General features: G+C 41.8%; 1 protein-coding gene across 1 annotated transcript; it reads left to right on the top strand.

The window, feature by feature from the left end:
- Nucleotides 1-5,880: 5,880 nt before the first annotated feature.
- Nucleotides 5,881-22,868, top strand: ACAT1 (acetyl-CoA acetyltransferase 1). Its single transcript, XM_027677282.1, has 12 exons — nucleotides 5,881-5,954; nucleotides 7,996-8,043; nucleotides 11,106-11,223; nucleotides 12,165-12,260; nucleotides 14,010-14,110; nucleotides 16,558-16,701; nucleotides 18,520-18,670; nucleotides 19,235-19,330; nucleotides 20,011-20,124; nucleotides 20,496-20,560; nucleotides 21,161-21,318; nucleotides 22,508-22,868. The coding sequence occupies exons 1-12, from the start codon at nucleotides 5,904-5,906 to the stop codon at nucleotides 22,626-22,628; spliced, it is 1,263 nt and encodes a 420-aa protein (XP_027533083.1). The 5' UTR covers nucleotides 5,881-5,903; the 3' UTR covers nucleotides 22,629-22,868.
- Nucleotides 22,869-23,579: the final 711 nt, after the last annotated feature.

The raw sequence follows: 23,579 nt of genomic DNA, 5'->3' as shown, positions 1-23,579 counted from the left end.
TGGTGGTAGTTTCTGTATGGCAGTCCAGCTGAACTATTTTGATGTACTGCTTAATTTTTGAATTTTATTTTTTAAGTTGTATAATTTATTTTCTTGCAAAATAAAAATGTAATATAAAAGACTACTCATTTAGCAAGGTATTTTGGTGTCTCACCCTGCAAAATTTTAAAGTTGAATTCAGGTGCTGCTCCTGAAAGATGCCACTGTATGAAATTTGCCTGATTCCAAGTCCCAAAGTCTGTTACAGTCAGAGTATTTAAAAAAAAAAAAAAAGGTAAAGGCTTCCAATTATTTTCTTATGATTTTTCAAGTATTTAAGGTTATACGCAGAGCTATTTAGTCTTCCAAGTTCCATTTAAAGACGAACCTCAGTCTTTCCATTTCAGTATATCAAAGCCTGCCATGCCAGAAGTGGCTGAGGGTGCCTTAGTTTCTGTTTATGGAATTTTTAAAAAGGGTTATGTCTCTGCAACTTCCTGGAATGTACTTGGATTGCTGAATATTTTGGTTGATTTGTCTCTGAAATGATTTACACTGTGTGTCACTGAAAATTACTGGTGTTGTCACCAGACAGTTGGGACCTTCAGGTACCTGATCCTGCAGCAAAGAGTGCTGTGGGAACAGTCGCTTGCCTGAAGGGAATGCTTTTACTGTAATGGCTTTTCTCTGATTGTCCTTGTCTTTTAATGTGAATCTCTTTTTACATTCTCTAAGTGCACCAGCTAACATCAGTGTTTTGTGCTTTCTGGAACATGCCACGGTTAGAACTATTTGTATGGAATAAATAGCTCTTTTTGAGTGACTGTTCAGTAGTGTGCGTGGCAATTTGCCAGCTCGCAGTTCTTGCAGGCAAAACTTTGATAGCAGGTTGCCATTATTTCCAAATGTTTTTCCCTCTGTTAGGGCAACGTGCAGTCTTTTCCCAGGAGGAGTTGTTCTCTAGAAGCCAGTTATCACAGGAGTTCCTTAGCTGAGTTCCTTAGCTGAATCAATTCCTAGCACTGTAAATTGGTCACAGGTTAGGTAGAATCACTGACCTAAATACAAAAAGCTCTAAAACCTTGTTCATTTTTCCTATAAAGTTAAAATGTGGCTTTTTTTCTTTTTTGCTTTACCTGTCAACATAGAATCATAGAATCATTTAGGTTTGAAAAGACCATTAAGATCCTTAAGCACAACCGTTAACCCAGCACTGCCAAGTCCACTACTAAACCGTGTCCCTGCATGCCATATCTACATGTCTTTCAAATATGTCCAGGCATGGTGACTCAATCGCTTTACTGGGCAACCTCTTCCAGTGCTTGACAACGCTTTCCACAAAGAATTTTTTCCTAATATCTAATCTAAACCTTCCCTGACACAACTTGAGGCTGTTTATTAGTTACTTGGATGAAGGGATTGACCCCCACCAGGCTACATCCTCCTTTCAGGTCGTTGTAGAGAGCAATAAGGTCCCCCCATGACCTTTTCTCCAGGCTGAAAAAAACCAGTTCCCTCAGCCACTCCTCATAAGACTTCTGTTCTTGATCCTCTCTCTAGACATCTCAATATCTCTAGGTAGGCTTGGTGCCTGCATGTCACTCTCATGTATTTTAGTGATGGAGATCCACTGTGTAAACCCAGTTGGAACCCTGTGCTTCAATTCCTGCATGCTACCTGAAACACCTGTAAGAAAGAACGGTTGGATGCAGTAATGGCAGCTGCTGCTTCCCTCTGCTGACCTGGGGCATGGTCAAAGCAAATACCATCTGCTGAGCTAAGGAAGAGCAGCACAGTGTGGCTGTTTTTAATAGTTTGTGACTGAACACTGAGAATTAGCAACTTTGAAATTAGTACGTTTTAGTTGTTCTTGGTGAGAAAAGATGCCGAAAGAATTAAAGAAGAGAATGCAGTATGGTTTTCTTTCTGGTTTTAAGACCATGGTCTAATATTATGTACATACAGCTCAGGATTTGCCAGCTATTGCAGTCATTGATTTCTACTACTGAAGATATTAAGGAAATTAGCATATCATCTGCATTTCTTGGAGCAGGCAGTTGGAACTTATCACAAGCTGAGGTAAATATGCAGATTTATTGCTCCAAACAGGTCTGCTAGTTGACAATAAGCCCCACTGCCCCAGATGGAATTCAGCCATTGTTTCTGAAGGAATGGAGGTGTGAAATGGAATTGCTGGTCCAGCGCTACAGCCACCTTTGGTGCCACGGGGCTGGCAGGTTGCCAGCAGCTTTTGACCAGGTTCCACACCAAATGCTATGAAGGAAATCAAATTGTCACGGAGCTGGGGAAGCCAGGGCTTCATAGGGGAAACGAAAATTCAAGCATGGGTGTGACTGAACTTTACAAAAGCAGAAAGGCAGAGAGTAAGAACTGTTTTCACAGTTACATCCTGTAACAAAAGCACTAGGGCTACTTGATAAAATCAGCAGAAGATTGCTTTAAAATGCTAGAAGAGGACATGTTTCCAGGGGCTGTAGATCACAGGTATCAGCAGGTTCAAAAAGGGTTAGACGAATTCAGGGGTTAAAGGTAATAAAGCCAAGCATAAATGCTCTAACATCACTAAACAGTGAAGGTGTATGCTGGGGAAGTCCAGAGAAAGCACCCTGGCTCTTCTGCTCAGCTTCAAACAGTGGCTCTGGGGGATGTTCCTCTCCTTACAGTCCCTATGGAACCCTTCTAAGTATGAATTATCCTGAAAAATCTTAAAGCTCTCTCCAAGGAAAAGGGGCTAGAGCAGGAAGGTAAAAGAAAAAAGGAAAAAGGGAACCAATTGACTAAAGGCAGCAACAGGTACAGGGGAGAGGAGGAAGATGTATGAAGATTACTGGACCAAAGATGTAAAATGTAGGATAGCACCTAGCAGAACACCCTTGTCAGTGCTCACCATCTCCTGAAGGTGTGCAAGCAGTTGCCTCATGGGGCAGGACACAGATCCCTCAGGCAAAATGGTTTCTTCCCTACTCCCCCTCCATCTTCCTCCTGCTTATGGTGTGAATGGCCATTTGGCTGGGATTAGGAGGTGGCTGGTGTGGAGTCAGACAAGGAGGGTGTAAATAAGCAGACAGGAGGGAAAGAGCAGCCCAGACTACTGGGAGAGGGACTGAACCATAGTGGGTCCCAGGGTACTCATGTGCACGTATGGGAATGTTGGCTGTGACGGATTTTTTTGTTTGACCTATTAAAGGCATGTTACTATGACAGTCATATTTTAGCAGTGTCCTAACCAGAAGAATGGGAAGGAGTAAATGGCCCACATACCAGTTAACCTGAGAAGGCACAGGTTGTGTTTCAGCACCTGTGCTATAGCAAAGGTGCAGCTTGGCCTTCTGGCCTATCCTGTGCTGCACCTATTTCCCTGGCCACAGAAAATACTTGCCAGCCAAGTAATGAAATAACGAAGAAACCTGTAAGAGCTTCCTCCACCTGCATGTTGTCTTTATCTCAAAACAAAGCAACATGTTCTTGTGTGAACATGCTTTTGTTTGACAGTAGGAACAGTGGTTGGAATTGTTTTCTACTCAGAAGAGCCTCAAAGACAATAACACTGGGGAACCTCTTCATGGATGGGATCTGCACCATGGGTTCTGTCCCAACTGGATGTGTGTCTGATACTGCAAAGCTCCAAGCTGCCCGTGTCTGAAGGGAGGTAAGATTATCTTTACTGTCCTCTTTTTCCTTCTCTGTTAGGTGCAATAAAGGACCTATTAATCGATATCTCCAGGAGTCCAAGTGCCTTTCTGGCTGAGACGAGACAGATGTTAGTCCTGGTGCATTTGTAGGCTATATCCCTGAAAAAGAGCCTTATACTGCAGGAGTAACAGCAAAGTTAAATAAGAGCTTTCCTTTTTTGTTCTACATGTTTTTGACATTACTCATTTCTGAAAAATATCCTCATCCAACCAAGCTGGATGTTTTTCCTCTGTGGTACATATATGTTTTCAAGGTAAAAACTTCAGCTCTTCCTGAGTCAATATTTGTCAATCCCTATGTTATCTCTGGTTTGTACTTGAAAACTTTGGCTCTAAATCAAAGTTCTGGACTAGATTGGTCAAACTCTTAGAACATCAGCTACTGACAGTCAAGGAAGAAAAAGAGTACAAATTCTTCCTTCCCCTGTTCCAGTCCCAATTAGTCTCTTGCTGCATGTCTGGAGAATCTTTAGTTGTATATGGAAAGCAAGAAGTATTTTAGTTTTGAGAACAGACAAAGTGAAATCCTCTCTCACAGGGTAATGAATGAGATGTAGAACAGAAAATGAACTGAAGCAGTTTTGACAAAGGTTAGTTTTACAATGTGAAGAGAAAATAGTAACAATAGATTAGTCATGATAGCAAATGGATGTTAAGATGTTATTGAAATACCCTTGCTTTCTAGATGCTATGTCCAAAGCATGGTTCTTGGCATTTGTTCCAGTTTGTGGTACAAAGGGAAGGAACAGTGCAAGTAAATGCTGCTTTACCTGACTTGTAGACATCAACTCCAAGGAATGCATCATTCAGTTGTGGGTTACTGTAACAGCATGCGAACTCCTTCAGGAATTAAAAAAGTGGTTGAGAAGAAGGTAAGCAAGACTGATCAGAAACAAATAGAGAACTGCTTATTCTAGACAGTGTGCAACAGCACAATTCAGAGAACATCACCTTGTCTTTTGAACCTGTTTTTTGAGACATCAAGCTCAAGACCAGGAAAAAACCAGGCTTTTCCCTGGCCTAGCTCTGTGCATGTTGGAGAAACAGGGTGGAGAGGGGCAGTCAGGCAGGCAGACAGCTGTAGAGTTTTAATGCTGGCCTTCATCTAGAAATCCAGATTCAGAGAGAACTTGAGGGGGCAAAGCAAAGTGTAGGAAAGACTGTGGAACTGGGATGGTCGTCCTGAGACAGAGCTGGGGCTGAGCAGGCATCACTCTTTCTGTAAAGGCACCTGCCGAGGCCGTTCTCAGCTATGTTTGAATTCTGAGGTAACACTGTCTGCTGTTTTATACCATGGCTAGAGAGGGAGGAGTGTAAGGGGAATGAAATTGCTGGCTTTTCTGAGAATAGTGCGTAGCTACAGCACACGGGTAGGCCAGCTGGTGTCCTGGACTCAAAACACTCCGGCACCCGCACAGTCCCTGTGGCTGCGCAGGTTGTTTTCTATACGGGGATTAAATGCCCGTGGTTTCACGTCAGTTTAACCCGCAGGTGGGTCGGGCGAGGGGCCGGGCCGGCGATCGGCGGAGCGCCGCCTCGGAGGTGGAGAGGAGACACCCCGGGGGCTGGTTCTTGTCCCGCACGGATCTTCCACGCTGTGTTCACACCGTTCGCTACCAGTGACTTCCCTCCTCAGCACGGAATCCTGGGCTGTCCGCCCGGGGCTGTGCCCCTGCAGCCCCTTCCCTCCCTTCGCCCCGCCTGGTCCCCGAGAGGCAGCACCGGCGGCGAGGGGAACGCGCCTGGCGCTACGGAATCACAGAATCAGTTGTCTTGGAAAAGACGTCTGAGATCTTCGAGTCCAAACTATGACAGAACACCACCATGGCACTGAGTGCTGCGTGCACCCTTAAACACCTCCAGGGACGGGGACTCCATCACCTCCCTGGGCAGCCCATTCCAATGTCTAATCGCCCTTTCTGTGAAGAAATTCCTCCTAATGTCCAACTCAAACCGGTTCCCGAGTGGGCGGAGGTCCCTCGTCTGTGGAGCTCCCTCGTCTGCGGGAGCCCCGGGCGGTCACACCCCCTCACCCCGTCCCGGCCCCGCCCACCTGACACGACCACCCTCCTTCCCGTCCAGCCAATGGCAGGACAGTATGTGGCACCGCCCCCGCCGCGGGACCAATAGGAGCTGGGCGTGGGCGGGGCGCTGCCGTCTATAGGCGGTGGCGGTGGCGCTGGTGAAGGTGACAGGGGCGCCGGCGGGAAGATGGCGGTGGTGGTGCTGGCCGGGCGGCGTCCGGCCGCGGGGCTGCTGCGGGTGAGGCGAGCGGCGGGCCCGGCCCTTCCTCTCTCCCTCCCTCCCTCCCTCCCTCCCTGTGCAGCCCTGGCCCCGCCGTCGGGCCGGGGAAGGCTCGGCCAAGGTCACGCCGCCTCTGCGGCGGGGTGGGCTGCGCCTCCTCCCCTCACACCCCCGCGGCGCGGCGGGAGGAAGCCCCCGACCCGGGAGGGAGGGAGCGGGTCCTGGGCTGGGCGGAGGGCGAAGGCAGAAGGGTGAAAGTGAAGCCGCTGGCGGGTGAAGGGCGGCTCTCCCCGCCCCCGCCTCGCAGCCCCGGCCGGCCCTGCGCGGAGCCCGGCGGGACCTTTATCCGCGTTCCTGAGCGCGGCTTTTTCCGCTGTCAGCGCGGGGAGTGCCGGGGCTGCGGGGCCCTTCCCGGCGTTTGAGCCCCTTCCTGCGCAGTCCGCTGGCCCCCAGAGCCCCTGTGCCCTCCGTCACCCACTGCACCCGCAGGGATGTGCGGCAGCTGTCAGGGGCGGCCTCCAGCCGGGGCGGAGGCAGGAATCGGATAGGATTCATCTAATTAAGCACTGTAAAGACACAGAATTACATCTGTAGATGTCGTTTCTCAGCTGGGAAGCGGGATGTTACGTGCTCCTGCCGAAAAAGCCTCAGTGCGTGGCAGAACTGGCTGTGTTGGAGGTGCTGGCTGTTCCTGCCTGTAGCGCTGGGGTGAGGAGCTGTGCTGGGAAGGAAAAGGAAGGTGAAGCATAGGCGGTGCATCCCATCCGTGCTGCCATGTTTGAACGTTGCATTTTACCAGCTGTAGAAGTGGGGGGTTGCCTTTTTTCTTTTTCTTTTTCTTTTTCTTTTTTTTTTTTTTTAAGTCTATAATCGGCACAGAGCGTGAACACTCCTAGCAGACTTGGTAGACAATTGACTTGTTTGTCCAGTTTACTGCAAAGGTAAATTTCAAGTGTTGTGTAGTGAGGGTATGTTATTTTGCTAGGTTAGGTTTTCGTTTGGTTTGGTTTGGTTTTTTTGACACTAATCCTTGAAAGAGCTCCTGTTAAAGCCCCAGAGGGATGTAATTATTTTTCAGGTACAAGTTTAATTTAAAACTTTCTGCTGGCTTTTACAGCATGAACTGGGGAAAACAAACGATGAACAAAGAACCTCAAACAAAACAAAAATTGAACAACTAATTCAAAACAGTAGATAAAAAAATCAGTCTTTTGTTAGTTGAAGGTTGTTAAATGAAGACAAGAAACGGAAACAGGCTAAATTTTCATATTGGAGACACAATACCAGAAGGCATTCTTTGATTTATAAAAATGATGGTATTCTTGTGGTGTCCTTTTAATTAGTATTTTTTTTACCTATAATTCAGTAATTAAATTTCCAGTGTGCTACAGTGTTGTCTAAGGAAATGGCTAAGAAGTTGGCTTGAACCACTAATGGAAAGAACATTCTGTTAATGTACAAAACAATACCTACAGATGTAATTTTTTATTTTTATGCTGCTTAATTAGATGGACCTAGTAACTGGTAAAATAGCCTGCTCAGTAATACCTTTTTCTTGGTTTTACTTTATTATCATTTTTTGGTATGACATTCTGAACTCATTATCCTCATTTTTGTTCATGAAACACCAATGAAATGAAGATAAATGCAAACTGTAGATGCAAACTGCCACTGTTTAAAAAGCAGTGAAGTCAATGATAGGAATGAATGAACCAAAGTCCAAGGAAGCGGACAGAAGGACTAGTGAACTCTTTCAGTATAGCTCCACTCAGTCCTGTTTCAGACGTATGCTATAGGTATACATATAAGACTTGGACAAAATGAATTGTTGCTGTTTTTGAAGGAGTATTTGTTTATTTTTCGGAAAACATTTTATCACAGATGTTATGATGAGACCGTACGTAGACTACCCTTCTTTTAAAAGGCATATCATGATATTTTTTCAGTGTTTCTTAGATATTATTTTTTGAAATAATGACTTCTATGAAAATGGTAATTATTGAAACATCATGGCATTAGCTTTCTTGATATGAAATTCTGAGGACTTTCTTATTTTCAGGCTTTGAAGTGTACAAGCCGTGGCTATGCATCCCAGCGTACTTTAAATGTAAGTGTAAAGCACTATCTCACAGTAGTAAATCGCTATTTTAAATCTGTTTCTTAATCACTGAAGTTTTGAAAAAAGTTAATGCAAAAAAAGTCTGCATTGAAGACAATGTTACTTGTGCCCAAGTCACACTTTACTGCAAAATGTGGAATAGAAGTCAGATTTCCATTTTTATTTTGATTTGCTGATTGTTTGACAGTGTGGGACAAGATTAGAAATGTGTCAGCTAATTTAAGCTTAATGCGCCTATCTACCCATAGTTGGAAAAGACAGCTGATGTCAGCTAATCCCTTTGAAATTATTTGTGTGTTATCCTGCACCTTGCTGTTACAACCTAAAAGATGAGGACAGATATGTCAGGGGTTACAATAACAGACACCCCTTCTTAGTTTTAAACAAGTGTAATTTGTCTTTGTTGTTTATTTTTTTCTAGTGTTTTCTTTCTTTGTGTGTCTAAATAAAAAAACAAACAAACAACAAAAAACCCCAACAACTCATGGTGAGACCCTGTAAAGCTTTGTGTTTAACTTCCACTGAAACCAGCACAGTTGGAGACAGTCATTACTGCTTCTCTATAGCTGTCTGGGGCAGCCAGGGGTCTGAAATGTGCCTCTTTTTTGGTGCCAGATTCTTGTGCTACTCTCACAGGGTTATCAGGTAGACATGTGGATGTAACACTAAAGCTAAGAGGCAAAATAAGAGTACATCTGTTTTGAGGAACTACTAGTGTAGAGCTGAATGTCACAGCATGTCTTAAACTACTGCTTACACTTTACGCTGGGACCCGGGCTTTTGAATATATCCAGGGATGGAGACTCCATGCAACCACTGAGTAACCTGTGCCAGTGTTTAGTCACACTCACTGTGAAGAAGTGTCTCCTGATGTTCAATGAGAACATCCTTTGCTGTCCGTTTGTGCCCACTGCCCCTGCTCCTGTCATGGAGCACCACTGAAAAGAGCTTGGCTCTGTACTCTTTGCACTCTTCTCTCTGGTATTAATGTACATGGATGAGGTGCCCCTGAACCTTCTCTTCTCCAGGCTGAGCAGTCCCAGCTCTCTGTCTTTCCTTCTATGTCACATGCTCTGGTCCATTCATCATCTTTGTGGCCCTTTGTTGGACACTTTCCAGCATGTCCATGTTTCCCTTTTACTGGGGAGCCCAGCACTGGACAAAGCACTCCAGGTGTGGCCTCTCCAGGGCTGAGTAGAGGGGAAGGATCCCCTTCTGTGACCGTCTGACAGTGCTCTGCCTAATGCAGCCCAGGAGAACATCAGGTTTTCTTGCTGAAAGGGCCTGTTTTTGGTTTATGTTCAACCTGGTGTCCACCAGGATCCCCAGGTCCTTTTCTTCCAAACTGATTTCCAGCTGGCTGGTCCCCAGCATATGTTGGTGTCTGGGGTTGTGCCTCCATAACTGCAGGACTTTGCACTTCTCTTTGATGAACTTCATGAGGTTCCTGACAGCCCATTTCTCCATCCTGTTGAGGTCCCTCAGGGTGGCAGCACAAACCTCTGGTGTATCATCCACTGCTCCCAGTTTGGTGTCACCAGCAGGCCTGCTGAGGGCACCCTGCACCATCATTGATGAAGATGTTAAACAGGACAGGACCCAGTATTGATCCCTGGGGTACATCACTAGTTACTCGCTTCTAGCCAGACTCTGTACCACTATCACCACCCCCCAGCCTGGCCATTCAGCCATTTTCTACTGTCTCACTGCTTACCCAGCCCATACTTCATTAGCTTCTGTATGAGGATCTTACAGGAGACAGTAGTGAAAGCCTCACTGTAATCTAGGTAGACAATGTCTACTGCTATCCCCTCATCTACCAAGCCAGTCATTTCACTGTAGAAGGTTAGCAGTTTGTCTGAGCATGCCTTCCCTTTGGTGAATTCATGCTGATTACTTCTGATGATTTGCTTGTTGTTCATGTTCTCGTAAATGGCTTTCAGGATTAGTTGTTTCCTCGCCTTCCCAGGGATCAAGGTGAGGCGGACTGACCTGTAGTTCCCTGAGTCCTCTTTCTTACTCTTCTTGAGGATAAGAGTGATGTTTGGGTTTTCTCTAGTCCTCTCACTATTGCTGTGACCATTCCAAAATTATTGAGAGTGACCCTAAGCTGCCAGCTCCCACAGCACTCAAGGGGGCATCTGAGCAGGGCCCATGGATTTATGTATGTCCAGTTTGCCTAAATATTCCCTGACTTGTTCCTCTTCCACCAAGGGTACATCTTCCTTGCTCCATCCTTCCTCCGGTCTCTAGGGCCTGGGATTCCTGAAGGCTGGTCTTACTACTGAAGACTGAGGTGAAGAAGGCGTTCAATACCCCAGCCTTTTCCATGTCCTTTGTCACCATGTCCCCTGCCCTATTCAGCAGTGGCCGGATATTTTTCTTTTGCTTCTTAGGTGTTTATGGAAGCCCTTCTTGTTGCCTTTGACGTTCCTTGCCAGATTCAATTCTGATTGGGTTTTGTCTTTCATGACTTCATCCCTGCATGTGCAGACACTGTCTACCCGATTCTCTGTCCCTGTTTCCATCTTTTGTATCCATCCTGGCATTTTTATGTGATGTAGTACTTTTTTGGAATGGACTGCTGTGGAGCTTGGAGGCGGTAATCCTTGAACATTAACCAGCCATCTTCAATCCTCCCTTTGCTCCAGGACCTTCAAGATTCTTGCAAACATCATCCATCCTGAGGATGACCTCAATGCACTCCAGCTATTTTGTCACATAAAGGCCAAGCTGCCCTCCACCTTGTCTTCTTGATCTGTCCTTCTTGAAGAGACCTTATCCCTCTTGGCAGCACTCCAGCCACGTGAACCATCCCACCATGGATCCGTGATTCCAAGACTGTAGCCCTGCAGCTGCACGTTGATCTCCTTGTGTTTATTCCCCATGCCGCATGCATTAATAAAGGTTATTTTAGTGCTCTGAAACATTTTCAGGATAAAAGAGAAGCTGTGACATCAATGACAGAATAAAAGTGGATACATTAAAAAGTAGTGGCGTATGTGCACAAATCTGAGAGACTGACTTTTACTCCACGCTTCTCCACTTAGGAGGTGGTAATAGCAAGTGCTGTAAGGACTCCAATTGGATCTTTCCAAGGATCTCTTTCATCATTACCAGCCACTAAACTTGGTTCCATTGCAATTAAAGGAGCAATTGACAGAGCAGGTATGTATATATGTTTTTTTCTGTGACAAAGTGGCTCTGAAAAGTATCAGTCTATGTCTTTTCAATTGCTTGGTAAACAGAATGCCCTGGGTTGTTTTGCTCCTGTGGCATTCTTAAATCTATCCACAAATGCTTAAATAAGGTTGACTACTGGGCTTTTTTCAATCTGAATTAGGTGCTGCTTCTGGGAGCAGAATGTTACCTAGGGATATCTCTGCTAATCCAAATCTGATTGAATTTGCTAATTGTTTTTCTGGGATGGGGTTTTAGGGCTCACATAAACTATTGCAAAGGCTACTTGTTGCTGAAACCAGTAGCCTTTTCTTTCCCTGCCCATTTTTTTACATGGGCATGTATGCTTGAAGAACAGTCTTGTGAGTCAATTGATGGGTTGAAACGAGCAAAAAAGTCTTTTTAGGGGAGAGGAAGGTTAATTTTCCACAGATTTGGTTTCTTGAAACAGCATATTACAAGGACTTGAACACAAGGACTGTTGTAAGAGATTCAGTGGGAGAGCCTCTTCTCTCTGCTGGCAGCTTGCTGTGGCCTTGGCTTGCCCTGAGTTAAACAGGCTAACAAAACTGTCTTTAGACATAATTGTAGCACATAGAAAGTTTTGTGCATTTAAGCATCCACAGAAATTGAGCTTCTTGGGTGACTAGCGAGACTTGGAAATGTTTGCTTTAGTGAGCAAACTGTGACTTGTTCTGCAGGATAACAAGGAAATTCTGTTCTGTGGGGCTTACCAGTTCACCATGTTCCATGAACACGAGAGTAGAGATCTGGAAGGCACCCAACAGGGGCCTGTGTGCTCTTGGCACATGGATCAAACATGGCAAGTTTCATTAGTCTTTGATAGAAAACTTCAGTGGGAGCTTTTGTAAAAGGGAGTTACATCTTCTGTGCAAAGGATCCTGAATCAAAACAATTTTGTTTTACAGGTATCCCTGCAGAAGAAGTGAAAGAGGCGTATATGGGCAATGTCTTGCAGGCTGGACAAGGACAAGCTCCAGCAAGACAAGCAGTTTTGGGTGCAGGTATTCATTGTCTTGATACTGGGACCAAAGGTTTTCTGTCTTTATGTAGATGGAGTCTATTGAGCTATAAGTTAAAGCACAGTTGTGCCCAGCCTTTTGTCCAGACAGTCTGTGGGTGCCTTTTTACCCCATGGTGGGTGAAGGGAGTATGTTGTACTCATATAAGTGGGATGTTACTGCCTACAGTGTTTGTAGAACCTGGAGAAGACAATATTGGGGACCACAGCACTTAATGTTAATGATGGATGCTGCTCTTTGAATCTTTTACAAAACACTGGTTTTCTTTACTATATCATTACTCTTAAGTCTAACTGGATAAGGGGTCATTGAGTTTTCTTGAACTGCAGATAAGAGTATGTCATTACACTCATCTTTCTCTGGAGTCTGGAGCTGTCACTTGTAGGGTTCACTCTAATGATAACTGCAGAACGAATATTATTAGGGTGCAGGAATTATTTTCTGCTCCCTTTTGCTGAAGGGATGGGATTCCATACCTTAGCATGTCTCTAGGAAAGTCTTGGGTCAGGGAAGATCTTATGCTTGCTTGGCTCTGTTCCTGTATGTTTTTGAGCGTTGGTCTCTTCTCCCAGGCAACCAGCAGTAGGACAAGAGGGCATGATCTTAAGCTCTGCCAGGGGAAATTTAGGTTGGATATTAGGAGGAAATTTTTTACAGAGAGAGTAATCAGACACTGGAATGGGCTGACCAGGGAGGTGGTGGATTCACTGTCCCTGGAGGTTTTTAAGATGAGACTGGATGTGGCACTTAGTGCCATGATCTAGTAACCACGGCGGTGTTGGATCAAGGGTTGGACTTGATGATCTCGGAGGTCTTTTCCAACGCAGTTGATTCTATGAGAAGGAACTGCTTCTATGTGAGGCAAAGTCATGAATATGGTTCTTTTCTTTCATAGAATTAGAGTGGGTTGGGTTGGAAGGGACCTTAAAGATGATCTAGTTCTAACCCCGCTGCTGTGGGCAGGGACACCTTCCACTAGACCAGGTTGCTCAGAGCCCCATCCAGCCTGGCCTTGGACACTTCCAGGGATGGACCATCCACAGCTTCTCTGGGCAACCTGTTCCAGTGCATCACCACCCTCAACGTTAAGAATTTCCCCTGGCTATTTTCTCTGTCTCTCTGCTGGTATAGAGGTGATGTGCTGGTACCAGAGCCATAATACTAGAGCGAGCAAGCCTAGGCTCATAGAGGCAGTGATGCAGGAGTCTTGAGCCGAGGTGCACACAGCAGAGCCCAAAGCTGTTGTGGTGAGCACTTAGTAACAATAATCACTCAATAATAACCAGTCCAGTGAATGACACTGACCTTACTCAGTACTGTGTATGTTTAGAATCCCTGTACTTCAGGAGTCTGCCTTGTTGCCAGTTGCTAAATTCTGAAGCTTGTTTATGCTTTTTCAGTCTTGGATGCTGCTTAGAGGCAGGGATTGGGATTTTGGGAGGAGGAATAGTTCTGGAGTCACTTCCCTGACCTTCTGTTTCTCTGATTCCTTGCTTGCTTGATCTCTTTACCCCAAGTCTATTGTTGGAAGGGGAGAAACAACAAGAGTCTCGAAGAAGCATGGTAACTACGGGTGAGGGTAGATAAATTGCCCTGACAGGGTAAATAGTGGAAGCTGGACATCCTGGGCTTAGATAAAAATTGGTCCCATATGAAATGTTGCTGAACACCAGTAAAGTATTAGTCTACCCTTTAAATAATACAGTTGTACAAACAACTTCTTTGACTCAGGTCTACCAATTGCCACTCCTACTACAACTGTCAATAAAGTCTGTGCTTCAGGAATGAAATCGATCATGATGGCAGCACAAAGCCTGATGTGTGGGAGTCAGGTATGTGAATTTTAGTGCTGTTCTGTGGAAAAAACACACAGTTAATGTCGTAGATCCTGTCCTACCAGTGACTCTGCTCTTTGATTTGGTATTATGTTTTGGCTTGGGACAATTAAGCTAATTAGAAAGGTTTTATTTTGTTTATGCAACTTTTATTTTATAGTCATTTAAGTGCGTTTTAGTTTAAAAGAGAAAAGAAGTAAATAAAAATTATCAGATATGTTTTTAGAGCTGAGCAAACAAGTAGCGGGTTCTTTTGGAGGGTATTTACATCCTCTCTCCTGCTGTACCCCCACCCCACCTACCACTTCAGCCCTGAAAATGTAATTAAGGGAATTTTCAAGCTTTTAGTTTTGAAAAACTGAAGAAACTTTTATAGACTTATTTTTTGGTGACCTGACTTTCAGACACTTTTAACACTTAATTGAATCAAATATACATACCCAAGCAGTATTGTTTCCAAGTACACTAAAGATGTCTCAGCCTTTTTTATTGTTTTAGAAGAAACGAAATCTGTTGCTGCTGCATAAGGTTTTTCATTGAAGAGCTTGATGGAGGAGAATTGCTCATCTCTGTCAAGTGTGTTCCAAGATTTTCTATACAATTGGGAAAAAAAGACTACCACTTGATGGGAGGATAGGAGAATACATCATCTCCAGTAAGCCACTAAATGCTGTGCAGCAAAGAATGTGGGAGAAGTGTGAATGTGAAAAAAGACATTTCAATTTTGTTTTTATTTCCATACTCAAAGCATTTTGTTATCATCTTTCCTTCTCTGAAGGGAAAGTATTGTCTGTTCAATATATATTTTTGGCTTAAAAAAGTAAGTGGCTCGTAAGTGAGAAATACTTTTTTGTGTGTGTGTGTTTAGAACAGAAGTAAAATATTTAGGTTTTCGTGTCCCTTCTGTGGAAATAACAGTGTAGCTGGAGTTAAGCAACTGCTGAATTGCTTTGGCCTTGCCATGCAGAGAACAGCACTTTGTCCAGTGCCTGCTGAAGTCAGTGGAAGTCTTGTCACAGGACTTTGAACAAGGCCCAGCATATCTTTGTAAACAGCTACATTTGGATTTAGTAATTTATATCCAATGACTTCATGAGAGAGGTGGTGCGTTTGGTTGGTTTGACAGATGCAAGCCATGAGCTCTGAATAGAATCGTAGTTTTCTGCTGAATTAATCATACATGCTGTGCTGCCAGTCTCAACAAAAGCAGAGGCTCAGCAACTTATTACTCTCTTAGAGCTATAAATTATGGGGGGTTTTGGTATTTGTTTTTCCTGGCTGTGGACTGTGAGGTATCTGTGGTGTGACAGTTGGTGATGGTTCCCAGTGGCTTGAGTCAGTGTACACCATTATATAAACAATTTTATTGGCTCTCTCTCCAGGTCTTTCACTTTATGGAATTGAAATGCCAGGGACTCTTGTTCCTCTGATCCATTGCTGCTTCCATATCTGAACTGCCTTTCCAATTTATCTGTCATTTCAGTTTTGTCTCCAGCCTTCTTTCTTCTCTTTATTACTTCATGTCACTGTTCCTGGATCTGGTTTATAATATGTTCTGAACCAAACCATTATTTTTCTGAGTCTTAATTTAAAGAAACCAAAAAAGCTTTAATCTTCTTCTCATTGCTGTTTTGTGTAAAATGTTTTTGAATTTCTATTACCAGCACTATTGAACTCTCAAGGACTCACACTGTGGTGTGTGTATTTTCTTACATTTATGTGTATTTCAAATATGCCATTAAACACAACCGTGTCTATTCCTCACATCCTGAAATCTTAGGAATTTTGGGGCTATAGCCTGATGAACAGTGTGTATAGTTACGGTCCTTATAGCTTTGCTGTTGTAGGTTTTCTGTTTGCTTTGTTTCAGCTTGAAAAGTATACTAACTTATCAGTGTACATAATGATTCAAATTAAGCAATCATTAATTACTAATGTGTGTTTTTCTGTGGCCTTCTCAGATGATAAAACCGTAGTATAAGTCATCTCTCTTTACATAGTAAGATGAAACAATATTATGTAAAATTGCAGGTACTTGTGTTTCTTCATACACCAATATTCTGACTGTTGTTTGTTCCAAAGGGATATGAAGCTGGGAATAAAGAATAAAAATGAGAAAAAGGAGAAAAACCTGTTAAAAGTAAAATTTATAATTTGATCTCAGAAGCTTTTGATGTAAAAGTGCAAGAGATCAAGATGGGTCTTGCAGCTTTGTAAAGCTGCATACAAGACAGAAGTCCTGTTGTTCTGCCAGCGTGGATTAACTATCTTCAGTTGTTCCCCTGTTTGCTTTTTAAATGCACAAAGTTTTTTTTCCTCTCTCTCTAAGACTCCTCAGAAAACTAAAATGCCCATGCTTAAGCTTTGGCTAATATTTGTTCCTACAAGAAGTCATAGAGAACACACTGCATTACTATTAATTTTAACTTGTTTCCTTTGGGCAGGATGTAATGGTTGCTGGTGGAATGGAGAGCATGTCTAATGTTCCCTATACGATGAGCAGAGGGTCAACACCTTATGGAGGAGTAAAGCTGGAAGACCTGATAGTAAAAGATGGGTTGACAGATGCTTATAACCATATCCATATGGTAAATATTCCTGCACAGTGCTAACATATCAACCATAGACCTGATGCAGCTCTGAAAAGCTTGGTTATAATTATTATGGAACTTTTTCATCTCGCAAGCCTTGAAATGAGGAGGAAAAGGTCTTCCATTTCCTGTAGTAACTCTAATGGAGGGGCTAGACAGAAGACCAAAACAGAACAGCACAGTCTGTGTTAATATTTACCTGTCTCTGAAGTCCAAAAAGCCTAGAGCAGGGATTAAAAGAAAAAATAGTTTTGCTACTGATGGATTGCTGTTGCTCCATCTGTGGCAGGGAGGTCTTCGAGAGTACCTACTCTGTAGGCTTCAGTGGGCTCATGTTTTTTCTCTCCCCCAATGTACATATCTCATATCTTCTGTGGGAAGGTTTGAGTCAGCTGATGTGCTTGCTCATCAGCATGGTAACTTAAATTGGACAGACAAGTGCAAACTTGGGATGGTTTTGGAAAACAACTGATACAAAGATAGTCAAGAACAAGCATCAGGGAAAAAGAGTTTGAAAAGAGAAGGACTGCTTTCAGCTTACAAATATTTCTGACCCTTACCTGTGGTAATTCACAACTGTAGGGCATTATTGATTGATCAGTTAGTGTTCTTGCTGAGGTCCAGGAAAACATGTAATGAAGAATATTCTACTGTGTTCCATAGATTTGATACAGACCTCACTGCTTTGTGTGTGTTTTATTCTTTTTGCAATACAGTGCACTCTGCTTAGGCTATTGGTTGAAATTCATTCCCACATTTCAGCTAAAATGGATTTTGATTGTGAGGAGTGTAAATGGTGGCTTTGCTAGTTCCCGTATGTGAGGAAAAACTCTAGGAGTTCGTTATAATACAACAAGTTTTAATAGATGGGGACAATATTTTGGAATCTTTTGTCTTCATTATAGCAGCTCTAGGTTGTTTGGAAAGCCTTAGAAGTCTGTGTGAGAACATAAATCCTTAGGATGGCTTTAGGAACTTACCCTTGTCTGTGTTTTAGCAATAGACTGAGGTGCCGGTGTTGTGAAGACTTTAAATTCTTTAATTGCATAGAAGTGAACTTGCTTCTTTTAAGAACTGGAGGAACAAAGTACTAAAGGGTTTTGTGTTGATTCACTGAGTTTCCTAGAGAAATGAGAGGTGGAACTTGTTTAAGGACAAGTCTTTGACTAAATGATATTTTTTTTATTTATTTTGTCACCAAGTATTTAGACAGTGCTGAAAATGAATTCTGATTGTATAATTACAATTGATCTATATATAAAAAGATTTGATTGTTTCATTCTACTTATTTCATTCCAGTTATTAGACAAAAATAGTTATTAGACATACTTTTATTTCTACAGTTTTTAGAGTATCAGATCCCAAAGGCCAGGTAAAGGCCTGTGTGTTGACCTGTTCTGTAACCTTTGGAGTAGGCAAGCTAGGAATGGAGTGAAAATACTAGTAAGATGAAGTGAATATACAGTTCTGTGGCTGAACAATGATCCTTAGTCTCCGAAGGTGTCAGCCCTAAGCACTTTAAAACTTACTTTTACATGCAGTTTTTTAACTTAAAAAAAAAAAATTAAAAAAGGAAATTAAGGAAAGTTCCTTTATGGCTTTGGTAATTTGGATCCAGAAAACATTTTCTAAGTCTGAAGATGGTATTTCAAAATCAAAAGTTACTGTTTGATCATGACTGTGTAAATTAGAAATGGACACCAAATATTAATCATATTCAATTCTATGGAAATCTACTGGTTGAGTTTTTTTGTGTTATTTTTGTGCTTTGCATCCTCAGAAATATCAAACCTAACATACCTGGTTTTCTCCAAGGGCAACTGTGCTGAGAATACTGCAAAGAAGTTCACCATTTCTCGTGAGGAACAAGACACTTATGCCATAGGCTCTTACACCAAGAGCAAAACAGCCTGGGATTCAGGAGTGTTGAAAAATGAAATAGTTCCTGTCACTATTTCAAAAAAAGGTATTGTGGAAGGGTGTGATGAGATGAATTGTGTTTCTCACTGAAAACTGTAACACTGTCTGTATTCAAACTGTTGTTTAACATACAGATCTTGGGAATATTAATTTTAGATCAGCTAAGAATTTTCTGTTAGACAGACTTTCTGGTGAACAGCGGTCAGTGATCTGGTTTTTGTTTCTTAATTTTTCTTTAATGTTACTATAATGTTACATAATGTTACCATGTCTTCTTCCTTTTGTGTGTAAGTAGAAGACTACCTATTGAATTTAGCTACTATGGCTTAAGGACATCTGTGTTTTAATTTACCTTAAAGATATGTTCTTTGTCCCCTTTGTTCAGCCACCAGAAAGTTTAAATGGATTTGCTGTGAATAAATTTGATTAAGGAGTAATTTTTTTTCTTCAGTTTTCGTAAGCACCTTTCTTGATGTGCATTTTGCATGCATTTACACTTTTTTACCGAAATAATAAGTTGTTTAAATAAGCCAGCATTTAATCAAAGTGCTGTGTTAGAGTGTTTTAAGAATGGACAAACACAAAATACTAAACCAAATCTGAATTTCAGGAAAGCCAGATGTGGAAGTGAAAGAAGATGAAGAATACAAACGTGTTGATTTCAGTAAAGTTCCAAAGCTGAAAGCTGTTTTCCAAAAAGAAAACGGTAAATGTTGTTAAATGAACTGCTTAATTTCCTGTCAAGTGCAGGGACACTTTGTTACAGTGAAGAGTACTGTTCAGAAAAGCTTGAGAGCCCAACAATAGTCCCTTGATTTTTAAATGTCTGCTGAGATAAAGAAGGGTGCTTTATCAACAGCACGAACTGGCTTGGATTAAAAGATGGTCCAAGAAGCTTAAACAAGTGAAAACCTCTGTTTTGGACATTTACTTTAAAAAGACTGAAACAGCTTGGTTTCAGTGTAGCTCTTGGCTTGATCTCTGCCAGGTGTAAGCTCTTCTTTCAGTGGGAGCTGGAGGGCCTTTAGAGCATTGCCTGTTGCTTCCCTGAATCTGTAAGCGATAAACCTTTCTGTCTAACTTGAGGTTGTCCCTTGTTCGCAGCCCTTCCTGAGCTGGAATTCTGTGTTAATGCCAGCAGTGCAGCTGCCATTAGGCATGATCTAAAACAGCACCTGGATAAAGATACAAATACCTGTGATTGTGCTTGTTTAATCAAACTGATTTAAAAAAACAACTTGGTTAACTCAATGCAACAGGTATCACCATATTGTTGAGACCTTATGTTCAATAAACAAAGGGAAAAACAATCTTTTAACAGGATATACATGAGCTGTTTCACATCACACTTTCACCTCTGCTCAGACAATGTTTTACCTTTTCTAGGAACAGTTACAGCTGCTAATGCCAGCACTCTGAATGATGGAGCAGCTGCTTTGGTGCTGATGACTACAGAGGCAGCCAAGAGACTGAAAGTCAAACCCTTGGCACGGATAGTTGGTATGATTATCTTTGGCTGTAGTCCTGGAAAACACTCTCATAGTGTGCTCTCAGACCGGGAGTCCTGTTTTGCTGCTTATGTGACATTATGGCTGCATCTTCTCCGTACAGTCCCTGAAATTTCAAGTGTTACACCATCAGGCTTTTGAACACGAACAGAATTTTCTATATGTAATACTAAAAATCTGAAAATATTATTGTGTGGCTCACTTAGGGCACTACATTTTTAGATGCTTCTATTTCATGGATCATTATATTCAGACTTTTTCTATCTTGGCAGCGTTTGTTGCTTGCATGAAAGAAAATCATGTATGGTAAAAACAAAAGGTCTTTAAACACCTTTTGTTGGTTGTTTTTTTTTTTTTTTACAGCTTTTGCAGATGCTGCTGTTGATCCTATTGATTTCCCAATTGCACCTGCATATGCTGTTCCTAAGGTAGGAATAAAACTCAGTATTTTCTGGAGAGAAAAAAAAAACACAAAACCAAACTTCCCTAGCACTGCATTGTTGGTTCATCCCTCAGTGGATCTTCCTGTAATTAGGATTGAAATTGTAATGATGTTGTAAATACAAAGAACAGATGCTAGAATGCAGATCTTTAGAGTTAACAAATTTCTCACATCTATCTTGAAAGAAAATACTACTTTTACCAACTTTGGGCTTGTTTACACCTTTGAAGCTTTGCAGCTCGTGTATTACTCATTCTAAAAGGAACTGAAGAGAAGTGTATGGCATGAGGCAATACTGTGTCAGTTTAAATGTACTTACTGTGGCAGCGCTCTTTGTGTAAGTGTGACGGAAATGTATCCTTGGCATAGGCTACTCTTCATTCCTTCTTTTGTGAAAACTCGAGTTTGTGCTTCACTCCCTCAGTTTAGCTTCTTCTCATCTGACAAAGAGGTTCTGAAATGTGAATTTGAATCAGACTATGGGCAGCCTGAGTCACCTGATTATTTCTGTATAACAGACCTGATTATTTCTGTAGTTAGCTTCCTAGTTTTTTTCATAGTAGTAATTATTTTTTGTTATTTCTAGATTCTAAGTGAGACAGGCCTGAAAAAAGAAGATATTGCAATGTGGGAAATTAATGAAGCATTCAGTGTTGTGGTGCTGGCCAATATTAAAATGCTGGGCATTGATCCACAAAAAGTAAATATTAATGGAGGTGCCGTCTCTCTTGGACATCCAATAGGGTAAGTAAAATAAGCACTGGGTTTTGTTCTGCACAGGGGCGTTGTTTTATAGGTAAACTGCTAACACATTTATCTTTTTTCTCAAGTTTAATGGAAGTAGGAAGGGAAAAAAAATTTGCTATCGAGTACATAGTTTCCTCTGCCAGGTGTTAAATTTGAAGGTATCTTGAAAACCAACCATGAAGAGAAAAATGCTCCTATCACCTACTTTTATAAAGATCTTGTTACTGTAGCTATATGGATTTATGAAATACTAAACCAAATCCCTATTAACATGACAGAATAAACAATAATAATTAATCAAGTAGTTAAGCCAGCAAAATTTACAGGTAACCTTATGAAAATAGCCAAGCTATTTTCCAGGGAATTTAATGGTCCAGGGACTTTTATTTTTCTTACATGAGCAAAGTGAAATTCCAGGTCTCGCAAAAGGATTTTTGGCAGCAAACGCAGGTGTCTCTCAGCACCTGATGCAGAAGGCAGGGACAGTCTGGAGGATGGTGGTGGGTCTTGAGTTTGAAGTTCTGTCTTCTGGTTAGTTAGGTCACCTGCTGTGTTCCCCAACCATTGTCACTTACTCATAACTAAAGTGTATCCCATTGAACCTCCCCAGGAGTGATCACACTGCACAATCCGGCATAGATTGTATATCAGGAGCAATAGAAGCACTTCGTGGTTCCTAAAAAGCTCTAATCAAGGCATAATCCTTCAGGATGTGCTGGCATCTCCTCTGCCATATCCTGCTACAGGAATATGACTTTTTTTCTTAAAAAGATTTTCACATTAGGCAAAGTAGGACACTGAACGGTATCTAGTTTTAAGCAAATAAAAAAGTGTTCGAATTTAATCATTACAATCAATTTGGTTGTGGTAGATTTATCTTATTTGAAAGAGCTTTGCTACATGTAGAGATACTTCATAATATATAGGCTGACATAGAGGTGATTTCTTTTTCTAGAAGAAACTTTACTACATAAACATGGAGTTTTTGTTTGTGCATGTGTAAGAAAGAATCTTTGTGTTTAAGTACCGTAGCTAGAGAGGAATAATCTGTATCACATATACCTGTAGATGAAAGGGTTGGTTTGGTCTTTTTATGGGTATTATATTCTGCCCACTATCCTGTGTGGGTCAAATTAAGAATTTCCTTTAAACTAAGCTATATAACTTTTCTTTTTCTTATATTTAGAATGTCTGGAGCAAGAATTGTTGTTCACATGGCCCATGCATTGAAACAAGGACAATATGGTCTTGCAGGAATCTGCAATGGAGGAGGCGGTGCTTCTGCAATACTGATAGAGAAGCTGTAGCCCAAGTACCATCAGAAACACAGCCTTAAATGCTCTCTGATCAAAATTATCAGTGGTAGCTGTTAACATCTTATTTATCAATTGATGGATGAATTCTGAAACTGCTATTTCTTAAAGCATCATTGATTACTGATCCAGATAACTGGGTTTTTATTACTTTGTCAGTGCAAGTTTTTGTACAGTACAAATAAGTAACGTCAAATTATGTCTTGAGACCTGACAATAAAGAATGTAACGGTGGCTTCTCTGTCACTGGTTTCATTTCTCAAAGGCCTCTGAAAAGGAATTCTCTTGCTAACTCAAAGAGTGCTGCTATAGGAACAGCTCTTACAGTTTTGCTGCTTAATTTTTCTAACTACTAAGTGATTTTCATGGAAAAAAAGTAAATTAATCAAAGGTGGGTTTTCTACTGTTGTGGACCTTGAACCCAGCTCAAATGCAAATCTGACAGTAATTTTAACAGGACTAATGAACAAATTAATTGTCCTAATATTTTCCTCCACACATGGTTGGACTGGTTTGTACTGGGACCTTTTTTTTTCTGGGAAGGAATGCACTTGTAGAGGTAGTAAATGAACAGTGGGCTTTAAACACTACAATCTAAGAAAACTAACATTCATTCCTGCTCTGCCACCTGTTCTCCTAAAAATTATTTGCTGTATGACAGCAGCTTGGAACTGAAGATCCCTTCGAAGTCAACTCATAATTCGTGTCTTGACTATTTCCAGATCACCTGAACTGAAGAAGAAACATTATGGTGGGTAGTAGCTGTCCCATGGAAGAGCTACATTAGGTCTCAGATAAAGAGCAAATTATTTTAAAATATCACCTGTCAATACTATTAAACATTTCATGCTTATGGCAATTTTTCACTTGCCTGCCCTAGCCCCTCTGACAATTGCTATTAGAATTTAGTGTTTAATACTCGACTCTTTGTCTTCAAAAATGACT

This window comes from Neopelma chrysocephalum, unplaced genomic scaffold, assembly GCF_003984885.1.
Source record: "Neopelma chrysocephalum unplaced genomic scaffold, ASM398488v2 Primary Assembly neopelma1_43, whole genome shotgun sequence".
Taxonomy (NCBI): domain Eukaryota; kingdom Metazoa; phylum Chordata; class Aves; order Passeriformes; family Pipridae; genus Neopelma; species Neopelma chrysocephalum.
Note: the sequence above shows the minus strand (reverse complement) of the source record. Positions and strands in the feature narration are given on the sequence as shown.